Raw genomic sequence first — 13,756 nt, 5'->3', positions numbered from 1 at the left:
TATCTATCTATCTATCTATCTATCTATCTATCTATCTATCTATCTATCTATCTATCTATCTATCTATCTATCTATCTATCTATCTATCTATTTATTTATTCACTCACTTATATTCTTTCAAACGTGTGATTATTCATTCGTTCGTTCATTCATTCATTCATTCATTCATTCATTCATTCATTCATTCATTCATTCATTTATTCATTCATTCATTCATTCATTCATTCATGCATTCATTCATACATTCATTCATTCATTTATTCATTCATTCATTTATTCATCCATTCAGTCAGTCAGTCAGTCAGTCAGTCAGGCAGTCAGTCAGTCAGTCAGTCAGTCAGCCAGCCATCCATCCATTCATCCACAATCATCCATTCATCCATCACTCTATCATTGAATTAAAATTAATTGATTCGTTCGTTTGTTCGTCCGTTCGTTCGTATGTGCGTTCGTTCGTTTGTTCGTTCGTTTGTTCGTGTGTTCGTGTGTTTGTTTGTTCGTTTTTTCGTCTGTTCGTGTGTTCGTTCGTTCGTTTGTTCGTTTGTTCGTTCGTTTTTTCGTTTATTGTTACATTCATTTACATATGTTCAGCATTCTCCCAGCCATCAAAGTAGTAAAATAGTTCAGTGTTGCTTTCAATCATCCAGATATCGATTCTCTGTATTTTTCTCACGAGTCTTTAAAGACTTACAATGTAGTAAAATGAAAATAGGAACAAAATATTTCCAATATCATAATGAACTATAGTTTTGGTTTCCATTAGTTCGAACATTTAACGTTTATAAAATTCAATTCCTCTCATCTTCGGGCTATGTTCTATTCACGCATCCAATACCCGTTATCTGTTGTTAATAAAATCAATTACATGCAATCACCATACTTATCCCTCCAATATAGACTCACCGGTGAATGGCCCGAGGTGGGGAGGGGATGAGAGTGAAGAGCGCTGCCACGCTGGGGAAATACACTAACAATCCGCTGATAAAATCAATAAAACAGAAATGAAATGTTTTTGATAAAGTTATCACTCATATTGTACGCATTCCTTATAACATGGCCTTGGGGTCCGATTTTTGTCAGGGGAAAGTTGAATTCAAATGCTGATGAAAAAAAAATGAACAAAACGCAGGTTTATCGAATTTGATCGACTTGCTGCAAAGCTTGACCGCGCGGATCGGGGCCTTTGATGTTTTATTTTACACGGGTTTTATGGGCTTGGTACAAGATGTATGTCTGATATGAACAAAATGATACAAACTTTTCTTTTGTTAAAATTAGTATTTATAAGTGTTTAAATAAATTTTAAGATTCAGTCAAAATTTTGCTTTGTTTGTTTTATCGATCAGAATCCGAAGGTGCCTTTGACTGTGCTCAAATCGGGCCACGGAAAATTTTTCTTGTCAATATTTTGGTTAGGGATTAAAATTCATGTTTTGTTAGCTTTGAACTCGAGGATTATGCCGTTTCAGTGTGAAATATCAGATACACCAATCCCGTCCCTGCGTTTACATTATATATAAATACTTTTTAAATAAAAGTAAAACTCGATATTTTAGTTTTTACCATGTGGCAGAGCAACTGTTCTTTTAGCTGGGCTGAATGAATGAATAAACCATCACTTGAATACTTAATGGTGACTTGAATATTAAAGGTTGCATAGAAATTGTAGATGATAAATAACTGCAAGTGGCCCAAAACTCCATCCACATACTTCATAGTTATATGTAGCCTTGGTAGTCTCTTGTGGGGCTTCTCCTTTTTTCGTAATATTTAAATGTCGTTAAATGCCCCATACGGCCATAGTAAGGTTAAATTGTAGCATAGCTCACGTGAACTTTATCGAGTATTTCTGTTGAACGTAAGTTAAGTTATTAATTTAATGGAACTAGAAAGATCCATTAAAAATGAAGAAATTCTTTCTCTTAATAGATTGTTTTGTATTCAAGCCTTCTTAAATACCTAGTGATTATAACTAACAAACTATTTTCTTCTTTTCCATATCAATACTTTAAAATGCTACAAACAATTCTGGTCAACGTATGTGAACGACACCACAGAAACAAAATGTCGGGGACGATAAAAGCTTTCGGTAAAATACAAATGGGTTGGGGATGTTTCTTATTTTTTGTTTTGCTTAGCACGCTCGAAAATTTGATTTGTTCAATAAGGGTTCTGCTCTTTAAAATAAACATGTTCTTTTACATACATTCTTACTTATTGGATGAAGTGTAAAAAATAAGTGTTGTTTAGACATTGTTATTCATATTAATTAACAAAAAAACAAAAAAACTATTTCTCACTATGTATGTGCATGCAAAGATATTCTATATTAATCACACAGACTATCTGATCATCTTCGATTGCCATAATTACATTAACACTATACCATATATTACATAAATATCATATACATTCTATCAAAAAGATCGAACATTTTTCACGTTTTTTTATCTGACGAAAGGAATTTACATGTATGTTAACATAACTAAACACAAACCTCAACGATCATTACAATAACAAATACGAAAAATAAAACAAACAAATCAGTGTCAATAAGAATTTTGCAAAATTCGATAAATGCGATGATATCGATATTTTCATAACACCAAAAATAGTAGCCGCATGTCAAAATTCCGACTGGTTTAAGGTCAAAAGAAACGCTCGCCTTTTTCTAGAGCTATAAAACTTTTATCCTATCTAGAATCGAATCCCGATCTAGCGCGACTGTAGAGCGCTCGTAACTCCGCCTACGAGGGGCGTGGTTTACAATATATTTACATAAGCTGGACCAATGACAAGCGTTACAATAACTTTACCGTATTCTGAGAGACGTTAATAACGGAGATGATTGCTATGCATTGTGATATTTGACTTAACACGAATAAAATAGCGTAGTGCTCCGAACTGGAATACATTTCATGTGTTTATTATATTAATATCGTTATTAGTAATATTAGTATTTTGCATTTTGTACTCTTTGTGGCAGTTGTTGATTTGTCTACATTGGTTTTAATCACGTGCCAAAATAGCTCCGCCGGTATCCGACGATATGACGGCGGATACTCAACTCCCGCCGACGCCGACCAGTGAGTTTTTATTTTATTGATTTGCTTTCGAAATGTAGCATTATGATTTATAGTGAAACTAGATAACAAGAAAACACATTGGTTTACTGTAACAACTCGATTGAGCAATCATGCTGATTGATTGTGTGGTAACGACCGAATTGTGTCCCACATGTATGTATATTAAATAATTAACTTCTATTATTTTTTAAATTACTCAATATTCATATTTAAAACAAATGAAAAGTGAATTTGTGTGTGTGGTTGTTAATGTTTTTAAGCTTTCTTCGTAAATTTGTTTTAAGTTAACCCTAGTGCATAGTATTAGTAACACTAAATTACATTTGACTATACGTACTTACGGCGACACATACAATTTAAAAAACCTGTCTTTTGAACAATTTTAATATTCTAATTTCTAATAAAATAACATGCATAAAAACAATTGTCTTATCAAAACGTTCGACAATAAAAATGATATTGTAAACACAATTCAACATACCCTGATAAGAGCTTTGTTTATATTTAAGGCGTATTTTTACTTGAATAGAAACTAAACTCACCGGAATAAATGTATGTACACCATCTAATAAAGATCAACAAGTACAATTAATTTTTAATTTTATTATGAATGGAAACAAGAGTTAAAGTTCTCTCTGCAACTCGTGTACATTTTAAACTTAAAATTAAACCCGTCTGGATAAAAATATTTCAATCGAAGTATTGCTATTTGATTGCATATTAATAGCATCGAATTCCGTCAAATGTTGACGAAAACCCTCAAAATAAGTTTTTGTTAACCAAATAATTGCATATGCACACAGTTTTTATTTGCACATCGTTCAAAAAGTAAACACTGACCCGAAGTATGTGCTGTCTCCGTTCTTGAAACCGCAGACACCGATGACTGGGTGCTCTGTTGGCGTCCCTCGAAAAGGATGGTACTACAACGCACGAATCTTGATCGTTAAACGAGATATACATGCACCCACGTCGGTACTTCAACTAGTTCTTGAACATTGACATGTTGGAGAGTTGCATGTATTATTAAATTACATGTCGCCATGCATCTATGTATATTATTAAGCAATATTCATGCAAATAAGTTCTCTAGTGATATAAAAAGAAGCATATTATATGTTCATATTGGTGATCACGTATTTTCTGGATTGCGTTCTTCGATTATATTATTAATTCAATAACTTATTAAGAAAGGGGGAGGTTAATTAATGTTAAGTTTTTACCTTATATATCGCATTTTATGGGCGTTAAAATTTCAATACTTATGTTATCAATTTTTTCTTACGCCATCTGTATCGTTTTTCTTTCGAAATCTAAAATATGTTTTCATGTTTGCTTGTATTAATATAGTACCCAGTTATTCTCTGTCACTTTTTGCGAGGCAAAATACTATATGGTTTCTATGAGCTATTATGGAAAAAATGTCGACTTATACAGTCAATGGGGAAAACAATCTGGAATCCCTCGAATCCCCAGATCGCTTCCATAATTCATATTTCTAAATGTCGTCTGTGAACCTCAAAGCAGGCGACCGACCGCGCGTGAAATCGCACTGACAGATAACTGTTAATATTTTATGGTCAGATTAAATACTTCGCCAACCTCCGGAGTCTCCTCCATACGATTGTTTCATACAGAAGTACCTTGTGTATGAACTTTCTACCGGCGCATCTGACCTCGTCTACGGAGCATTACATTTTAATAATTGAGATAACAAGTTAATCGCCGTAAGGCCATTTTCACTGAATCAGTTTCATCATCAACGTTTACCTATTTGCTTCCATTTATCGTTGTTTTGTTCAAATAAAGCGAATGAATATTATATGGACCACGCTCTGTGAAAATAGGGTCAAATGCATGTGCGTAAAGTGTCGTCCCAGATTAGCATGTGCAGTCCGCACATGCTAATCAGGGACGACACTTTCCGTCTAAATTTGTTTTTTGCTAAGAAGATACTTTTTTCAAACGAAGAATATCATAAAAGCGGAAAGTGTCGTCCCTGATTAGCCTGTGGGGATTGCACGGGCTAATCTGGGACGACACTAAACGCACATGCATTAAACCCTTTTTCACAGAGCACGACCCATATAAAAGAAGCCGGTACTTCCCAGAAAGGGGTCTCGAGACACTTAACGCGTTTGCTCAAATGCAAAATGTGAATATCGGAATAAAGCAAGATGTCAAATACACCGTTTACATGATAAATAACATAATACGTATATTGTAACATTAATTGTTTCAAATTTTTTATTTCAAAAATGTTATATTGACTCAGACTGTTACTTGCGTATTAAAAAAACATAAATCAGATGTTATACCCTTTTTGTTGTTGCTGTATTTTACCATGCCATAATCTTTAACACAATTTGAAATAAAATTCAACTTTAAATCCAGAGCAAAGGATAATCATACTGCCCCCTCGCAACACCCCAGCGTGACAGCGTTCCGTTTCCCACTTTTCCCCCACAGAAAAAAAAACTGTTTAAACTTCGAACAAAACTTTATGACAGAAATATCAAAAGCAATCATGCATCTCTCAAGCTCAACATTCCAGCAGTCAAAATTACTGATATATCTGATAATCCAAACGATTCAAATCGTACATGGTGGTGACTGCGAATGCAAAGTTTGAATGTAAACTTCAAATTTTGGTAGTTAAGTAGAAATGTTAGCGAACTTCAGTCGAAATATTTATAAATTTTTGTTGACATGATAGTGAACATTTTGTAATGTATAGTATTTTTGTATCCCTGTGTATGGTATGTGTTGTTGTTGTTGTTTCATTGAAGGAGTTTCTAAACAGAAATCCACTGTAATAAGGAGGGATCATCTTACTGATACGCATCATTCAGTATGATAACGGTCGTTGACGTTATAGTGTTATTATTATTATTTATTATTATTATTATTATTTGTTTTATTCGTTTGTATTTAATTTCCATTCAAGTTTCGTGTCTATTTGAGCGGTTTAATAATGTGTAATTTTGTAAATAATTCACTCAGAAACTATATCGTAAATTTACATATTTTAAGAAAGTATGTTTCTGTAGACAAAGTTACAAATTAAGTGTGTTTTACTATTAAAACAGAAATTGATAAATAAATGTTTCCATATTTTTTTACCGTGCGTTGTGACATGCCATGCTCTAAACGAAGTATGATTTCGCAATCACGTTGCGTATCTGCAAACAAACCGCTAATATTCGAAAATAAACTCAAATTAAAAAATGTCGCCAAGACAGTGTACCTTTCTGCAGTCAATCAGCATGTCATCACACATGACTACACGAAAGACCTCATTACGTGTGTTTCAGCTGTACTGATTTTCATGAGTATTCACCTGATTCGATCAGATAGTGTGCGATTTTGTTATAATTGCTGATGGCGCTGGAGTTCCATTCTCTGCCGAATAGATTAACAAGTTCTCACGGCGTTTTGAAGGCAAAGATCGATTTTCAATCAGAAATCAATTGCCAGTGTCATTGATACTCGGGGACGATGATTTTCTCGACGGTTGTACTAGTTCATAATACTGCAGCGCTGTTATTTCAAACAATTAATTTGTACATTTTAAACCCAGCGCTGCATGCAAATATGTACATTCAATTAATATAACCCCTTGCTGGATGACAACTCCGTGCAATCGATTTTAAAGAATTTCATAGGCTGCTACGAAATAGATGGAATGTACAAGATAACTAAGATAATTATTGAGCTTAAAATGATAATGATAATAATAATAATAATAATAATAATTATTATAATAATAATAATAATAATAATTATTATTATTATTATTATTATTATTATTATTATTATTATTATTATTGTTATTATAATTATTATTATAATATAATTTATGATTGCGATGATGCATCGCCATCATCACTTATAATATAATTTATGATTGCGATGATGCATCGCCATCATCATCTTTATCATCATCCGTACCATCATAACAAACTCACCACCCACACCCTCCTTATGGTTCTCTTCATCACAAATGCCACCATTAAAGTCATCCACATACCCGTTTTCTTAATGATAATCTCCATCATAAACACCTCCACCGTTTTCCCAACAACTATCATCATCATCATCATCATCATCATCATCATCATCATCATCATCATCATCATCATCATCATCATCATCATCATCACCATCATCATCATCATGATCATCATCATGATGATGATGATGATGATCATCATCATCATCATCATCATTATCATCATCATCATCATCATCATCATCATCATCATCATCATCATCATCATCATCATCATCATCATTATCACTTGAGATACAGGAAACCCCTCTCTCAATGTTTCCAGAACGTCGACGCTTACCGATGTGTGTCGGATGTGGCTCCCAGATTCTCGACCCGTTCATCCTGCGGGTGGCCCCGGACCTGGAGTGGCACGCTTCTTGTCTCAAGTGCGCCGAGTGTAACGAGTATCTTGACGAGACTCGAACCTGCTTCGTTCGCGATGGGAAGACCTATTGCAAACGGGACTATTCCAGGTAGGTTTTCTGGTATTTCACTTGAAAGAATGAGGGTTCTATCAAGTCAACACAATACTTAAGAAACTTTGGAAATTTGTGTATGAACCAAATAAGAAACCTTTACAGAAAATTCAGAACAACCATTCACTTACAATCTTATCAAACACCGATTACTTGATCGTTACAGACAACACTTGTTGTGAACGACAAAATACATATTGCCGCATGAAGGATAATTTTAGTTTGGAACAATATCTTGATATCATTAAAACGAGACATTTTAAAATAGTTTCCTTTTAGTTCAGTTAATTATTACTCAGATTTGAAATTTAACAAGGTCGATCGCATAGTTTAGCGCAAGATTATAGAAATGTAAATTTTGAAATCAAAAAGTCGAAAAATATGTGTGTGAAATCGAATACATTTTAATTTATTTTTAGTTTTATCGTAAGTATTTACTGTACGCATGAGCGAGGGCATTCGTGCGTTTAACTGTCAATTAAGCAAATAAAAAATACAAGTATAGATACAAGTATAGATACAAGTATAGATACAAGTATAGATACAAGTATAGACACTTGTTTTTTGTCTGGGTCAAACGTAGCGCGTTCTATTGTCTTTTATTATAATATAATTAAAGCGGAGTTTTCACCTAATATGAGTTAACTTAATTATTTTCATTCCTTCGTTACTTATTCTGAGAAACTTGCGTTTTCTTCCTCATATACTAACGCAACCTTAAAATAGTATACACCCCACAAAAATATAGTTTAAAATTTAAATCCCAAAAGCAATCAATGCAATAAATAACTCATAAAACACGCTAACTGATCTGTAATGATTTGGTAGATACGTTTGCTAGATAATTATTTTTGTATCGTTTTTTTTTTGTATTTTGTGGAGACTATCCTCAAAACGAAGTTTCATACGCGATTATTTTTTATATATTATTTTACCCTTAATCCGACAACCTGAGTTTGCTGAAGCAATAGAATTAGTGAAATTAGATTTTTCAAAATAATACGTCTAATCTATTTTGTTCTCGTAAATAAACTACAAAAATTCGTCGGCTTACTTTAATTGGATTAATCATACGTCAATTGAATACTTTGATAATAGTCGCCAGATCAAAGAGCCGCTGGTTGTGATCAAAGATCACAGCAGGAATGGAGGTGTTGATTAAACTTCAGAATGAAATTATTGATTCCATCATGTAAATCTCATCTTGTAACAGATTCTTGGCAATTAAAATATTCCCATGAAAGCAGTTGGAAAGCCTAATGGGCTTATAACTTGACAATTTAGCATCGACTATTAAGCCTATGTAAGTACATTTCAGAGATCAGGCTTTTATTCTCTATTCTCAGTCCCCTCAATTATTTCGCTGAACTTTATTAGTCAATTTCATCAGTGTCAACAGAACATATTCAATGCAAACTTATGTTATTTAATGTCATATTAAAATAGAAAGGATTTGTCAAATACTATGGGGTCCATTGTAACCGTTTTTTCTGCCACTTACATCACCATTCATGCTATTGCGCTTCTTTTATTGCAAATAAATATTTATCAGTGTAAATATGCTTATTAGATTACGAGTCAAGGTATATATTTACGCAACAATCAAAGGAGTTAATTATTAGTTCAAAATTAATTCCGTGTACATTAAATTATATATCTTTTATAATTAGTCGCATTATCGAATCATTTATTTAGATAAAACTCATTATTATTATTATTATTATTATTATTATTATTATTATTATTATTATTAAAATTATTTTTTTATCTTTTTTTAATTATTTTTGTTATTATTATTATTATTATTATTATTATTATTATTATTATTAAAATTATTTTTTTCATCTTTTTTAATTATTTTTGTTATTATTATTATTATTATTATTATTATTATTATTATTATTATTATTACATTTCAGGTTATTTGGACAACGCTGTGCGAAATGTGACCACAGTTTTCTTAAAAACGACTTAGTTATGCGTGCTCGCGAAAATGCATATCACATAGACTGCTTCCGGTGCGTAGCTTGCAGCCGACAGTTGATACCCGGCGACGAATTCGCCCTCCGTGATGACGGACTATTTTGTAAAGCGGACCACGACGTAGTGGAAAGAGCGTCAATCAAAGACGAAAATAGTGACTGTGAAAGTAGTCCGTCAACGAAAAGTACAAGTAGTGTGAACAATAATAACAACAAAAACACGAACAACAACAATATAGAAAAATCGAAAAATCTATTGAACGGCAATATCAAAAGTGAAAAGGGATTAAATAGTGGTAAGTTGCATAGTTAAACAATTACTTTGTAGCACATTTGTATGACGTTTCAATCATTAATTCTCTGTGATTGGGCCATTGATCGGAAAACATAACCCCTGGTTATTATTCTTCACGACAACCGACACTTTCTTCACTTATTCCTTAAATACATGTTTGGTTCGACTACAATAACATTATATGTAGTATATAAGGATTCAAAAGGTATCAAAAGTTGTTAATTTTTTTCACAAATTTAAAATAATTAAAGTTTGAAGCGTGTTGGGTTTAGGTGAATAAAACTGCATTTCAAGATTTGCTTGTATAGACATACATCATTTCACATTCCATCGTCCACTCTCTTTTCACCATAACGTTCTTTATCAGTCTCGACTAATAAGCGACAATCGCCTATTTAAACTCTATTATGACACAGTTATCTCTAATCCACATGTTTGTGAACCCGTAGCCCGTGTTTTCCCTCTCGTCTCGTCGACGAGGCCCTTGTCAAGACCCGGGTAGATATTTTCGTAGATACAGTGTGCAACCCGGACAGTAATGGGACTTTGTTAAAAAATCCGCGTAATAATTAGCGACCTGTCATGGTGGCAATTGATAAACACGGGGTAAACAATGACTCAATCGTGGTCAAACATCGGGATGAAAGCGATTGTTCACAAATAATCGAAATTGATGGCAAATATAAATATAATTCGGACAAATCTGTTCACAATGTGGGTCTTGTTTACAATTTCGTTCGAAAACGATCCTCTTGATGAAAATTAGGCACAACAAACAACAAAACGCACTTTTAATTGACTTTTAAAATCAATCTAATGAATAATACGTTCTTTTAGTGCGATGTAGGTAACTATAATTCGATTTTAAAAAATGGCAACATGTCGAAATAAAGGCTGACGTGTTGATAATTGCCATCGCTGAAAAGCAAGATTGATGGGAGCATAGTCAGTATCCAAACATGCAAACAGCAAAAACAGCCTGCCATATTCCATTTACCAAGTGGATGCACTTCTAACGGGGATGTTTTTCATTTTGCGCGGTGGATGCTTAGAGCGTGTCACATTTGAAACGCAGCGGGTAGCATAGTGAGTGGTGAATTTTGGCACTTGCAGATTTCAAAAACCAACGTGCTGTTATTTTTTAGTCATAAACCATTTGTCCCCGAAATGATTAGTTTATATATGCGAGTCTGTTACAATAATACCAATTGCATAATGCCTTTTGCCATTTTCCGGAAGTGTAATGTTTTGTTCATTTCCTGTTCAGCATTTTCACGCTTCCTATGTAGAAATGCAGCCTTGATCGTGTTGTAATATGACTAAATTATCTGCATTTCTGCCGTAAATTGAATCCGGTTTGATTGCACGAGCGTTTCACGGGCTTTTAATCAGCTCGTATGTTGTTTATGGGCTTAATACCTAAATATTAGACATAAATCAACGCCAGACAGTTTAACAACATTTTGGCATCGTTTCCGCGGTCGTCTGACGCATCGGCCGCAAAATAAATCGAGATGACAAGAAAACCGGTCTCTTTTCTCGAGTTAACAGCGTTTTTGCATGAGATAAGCATTTGATGGACGTGTTAATACTTCGCGAACCATATATATTAAAACGAAAGTTTCGTTGGACTTGCTTTTGTATACGTCCTATAAAAGCATCGGAAACATAACACAATTTGTTAATATTTCGCCAGTGATTGATGCTTGAACACGATTCTACTTATATCTAGTCATTTTGATAAATGTCGTCTGCCGAAAACATTTAACGCGTGACAGATTGGCGCGCGCTCGTAGTTGGCTAACTGTCGTCTGTCAACGCAAAAGTCTTCGGCTGTTCTTTTCCTGACCGGTCAACAGATTCTCACGTTACCAATTAAACCCGCGTCGTTTTAAAATGTCGGATTTCTTCGGACAATTCCACCAGAAGATTTACTCTACAAACTATATGTAATCGTAACATGTGTATCTTTTACTAAATATCAAATTTGGTCTGTCCTTTTACTGAGCAGAAGATTTATCATATTCTTTTATCTTCACAAACAAGGTGTATGATTTAGCATACTCGATACTTAAAGTTGCGGATTTATTGAGGCGTTTTCCTCGGAAGCTGTTTTGCTCTGTATATCTACATTACAAATACAATATTACTTATCAGCTTTATGATTTAACACACTGTCGTCTATATTTTGACACATGGTTTGTTTCCGCTGAATGAATATGTCCCCATCATAAATTTGTTTAATTCCCACGTACGAACATACATCATGTCTTAAAACTGACAAAAAATTATAAATCACATCGGAGGTTTACGCACCAAGGCGCTGATTCAGTACGCTTTAAATGTTCTTCATTTATATCTACGTTTTACTGATGTTAAAACTAATTTCGTAATAAAGAAGGTTCAGCTAAACAACTTCAGGCGAACAACATAGCTGAACCTGAAGAACAGATTTTATTTTCTCGTAACACTTCCTATTATGATGTACACATAAAGCGTGATCTGACTACATACAAGTACACAACGTTGTAAATGTTTGGCGCTGTGAAGATTTAAACCATTTTGATTCATTCAAAACTCTTTCATCTTACTATGAAGTAACATACCCGACCCACTCCCATACACACTTACACAAACTGCTGAAAGACCCCCGACCCTAAATAGCGCGTTGTAATTGAATGTAATTGACAGTACCCTCTGAAGCGGCCACTTGTGCCCCTTGACTCCTATCCAGTATGTTTAACTTCTACCCAGTAGTGTGTATTCGCATGTCTTCGCTCGCAATTGACTCGGCCTCTCAAAGTGGTCCATCGACGCTAATGAAAGTTTCATATTCCCGATGAGTTTCAAATTGATACGTTCTTCCATGACAGTCTGTACTTCTATCCGCTCTATGTTTTCATATTGTAGGACATTGAAACAATCTATTTGACTATTATTAACCAGAGAGGCATATGTGTCTCTTTGCACATGCCTAGCGAACGAAATCTTTTTTCTTCTTTGCACATGCCTTACGAACGCAACCTTCTTGTTTTTATTATTGCTCATGTCATGCCGGCGAAATCTTCTTGCTTTTTCTTGAGCAAATACCTTGCCGAAAAAGTCGCTATGTAATAAAGCGACGCTGACATTGTCCTTGAAAAGCTTCCCTTTTGGGTACATTCCTGATTGTTCAGTGTTGCCTTTGTGAAAGGAATAACAAACCTACAAGATCCATTAAATATGTTTTATTCATTTCCTGATTACTATGATTTTATTTTTCACATTTTTTTTTAAAGATTCAAACACGTAATGTTGAATACACTGCCTTGACATTACCATAGCACTACCATTACAGCGCAATTGCACTACCATAACACTACCGCTACACAACCACTACACTACCATCATACTGGCACTACACTACCATAACACTACCGCTACACAACCACTACACTACCATCATACTGCCACTACACTACCTTAACACTAGCATTTAAGTCTCTTGCTGAAGGATTTTTTTCAGATGTCCCCGAGTTTGAGAAATAAACACACAAAAAACGTGCAAGATCCACACCGCCTATATGTTGACTACTCATAGTTTATTGATTTCAAAAACGTACCGTAAAACGATTTGATACGGTTAGTGGTAACGCTAACTTTACCAAGCATTTTACGCCTTTCAGCCAATTAAAAATCAGAACGTCACCAGCACTTTTGTTTTCAATATAAAACAACACTCAAAAAACATTCAAGAGCGACGTCATCGTTGTTAATTGGTAAAATATGACACTACGTTAAAACTTTCAAAAGATCTTACACTAGTTATTAACTTATTACCGATTTAAATATTCCGATCTTTAGCTTGGAACTAATAATCGATG

At 34.1% G+C, this 13,756-nt stretch overlaps 1 protein-coding gene across 3 annotated transcripts in view; it reads left to right on the top strand.

The window, feature by feature from the left end:
• The window catches only part of LOC127879590 (insulin gene enhancer protein isl-1-like), a 53,805-nt gene that overhangs the window by 19,916 nt on the left and 20,133 nt on the right, over positions 1–13,756 (top strand). For 2 of the 3 annotated variants that reach the window (XR_008049164.1, XM_052426541.1), the window contains exons 1-3: positions 2,867–3,086; positions 7,424–7,613; positions 9,536–9,894. Coding sequence is in view for 2 of the 3 variants with exons in the window: in XM_052426541.1 (XP_052282501.1) it covers positions 3,050–3,086; positions 7,424–7,613; positions 9,536–9,894 (586 nt within the window). In the remaining variant the exon portion in view is untranslated. Of the gene's footprint in view, positions 1–2,866; positions 3,087–7,423; positions 7,614–9,535; positions 9,895–13,756 lie in introns of those variants that run through there. The other variant, XM_052426542.1, reaches the window with a different exon arrangement.

Source organism: Dreissena polymorpha, chromosome 4 (genome assembly GCF_020536995.1).
Source record: "Dreissena polymorpha isolate Duluth1 chromosome 4, UMN_Dpol_1.0, whole genome shotgun sequence".
Lineage (NCBI taxonomy): Eukaryota > Metazoa > Mollusca > Bivalvia > Myida > Dreissenidae > Dreissena > Dreissena polymorpha.
The sequence above is the reverse complement of the archived record's forward strand: the minus strand, read 5'-3'. Positions and strand labels throughout refer to the sequence as shown.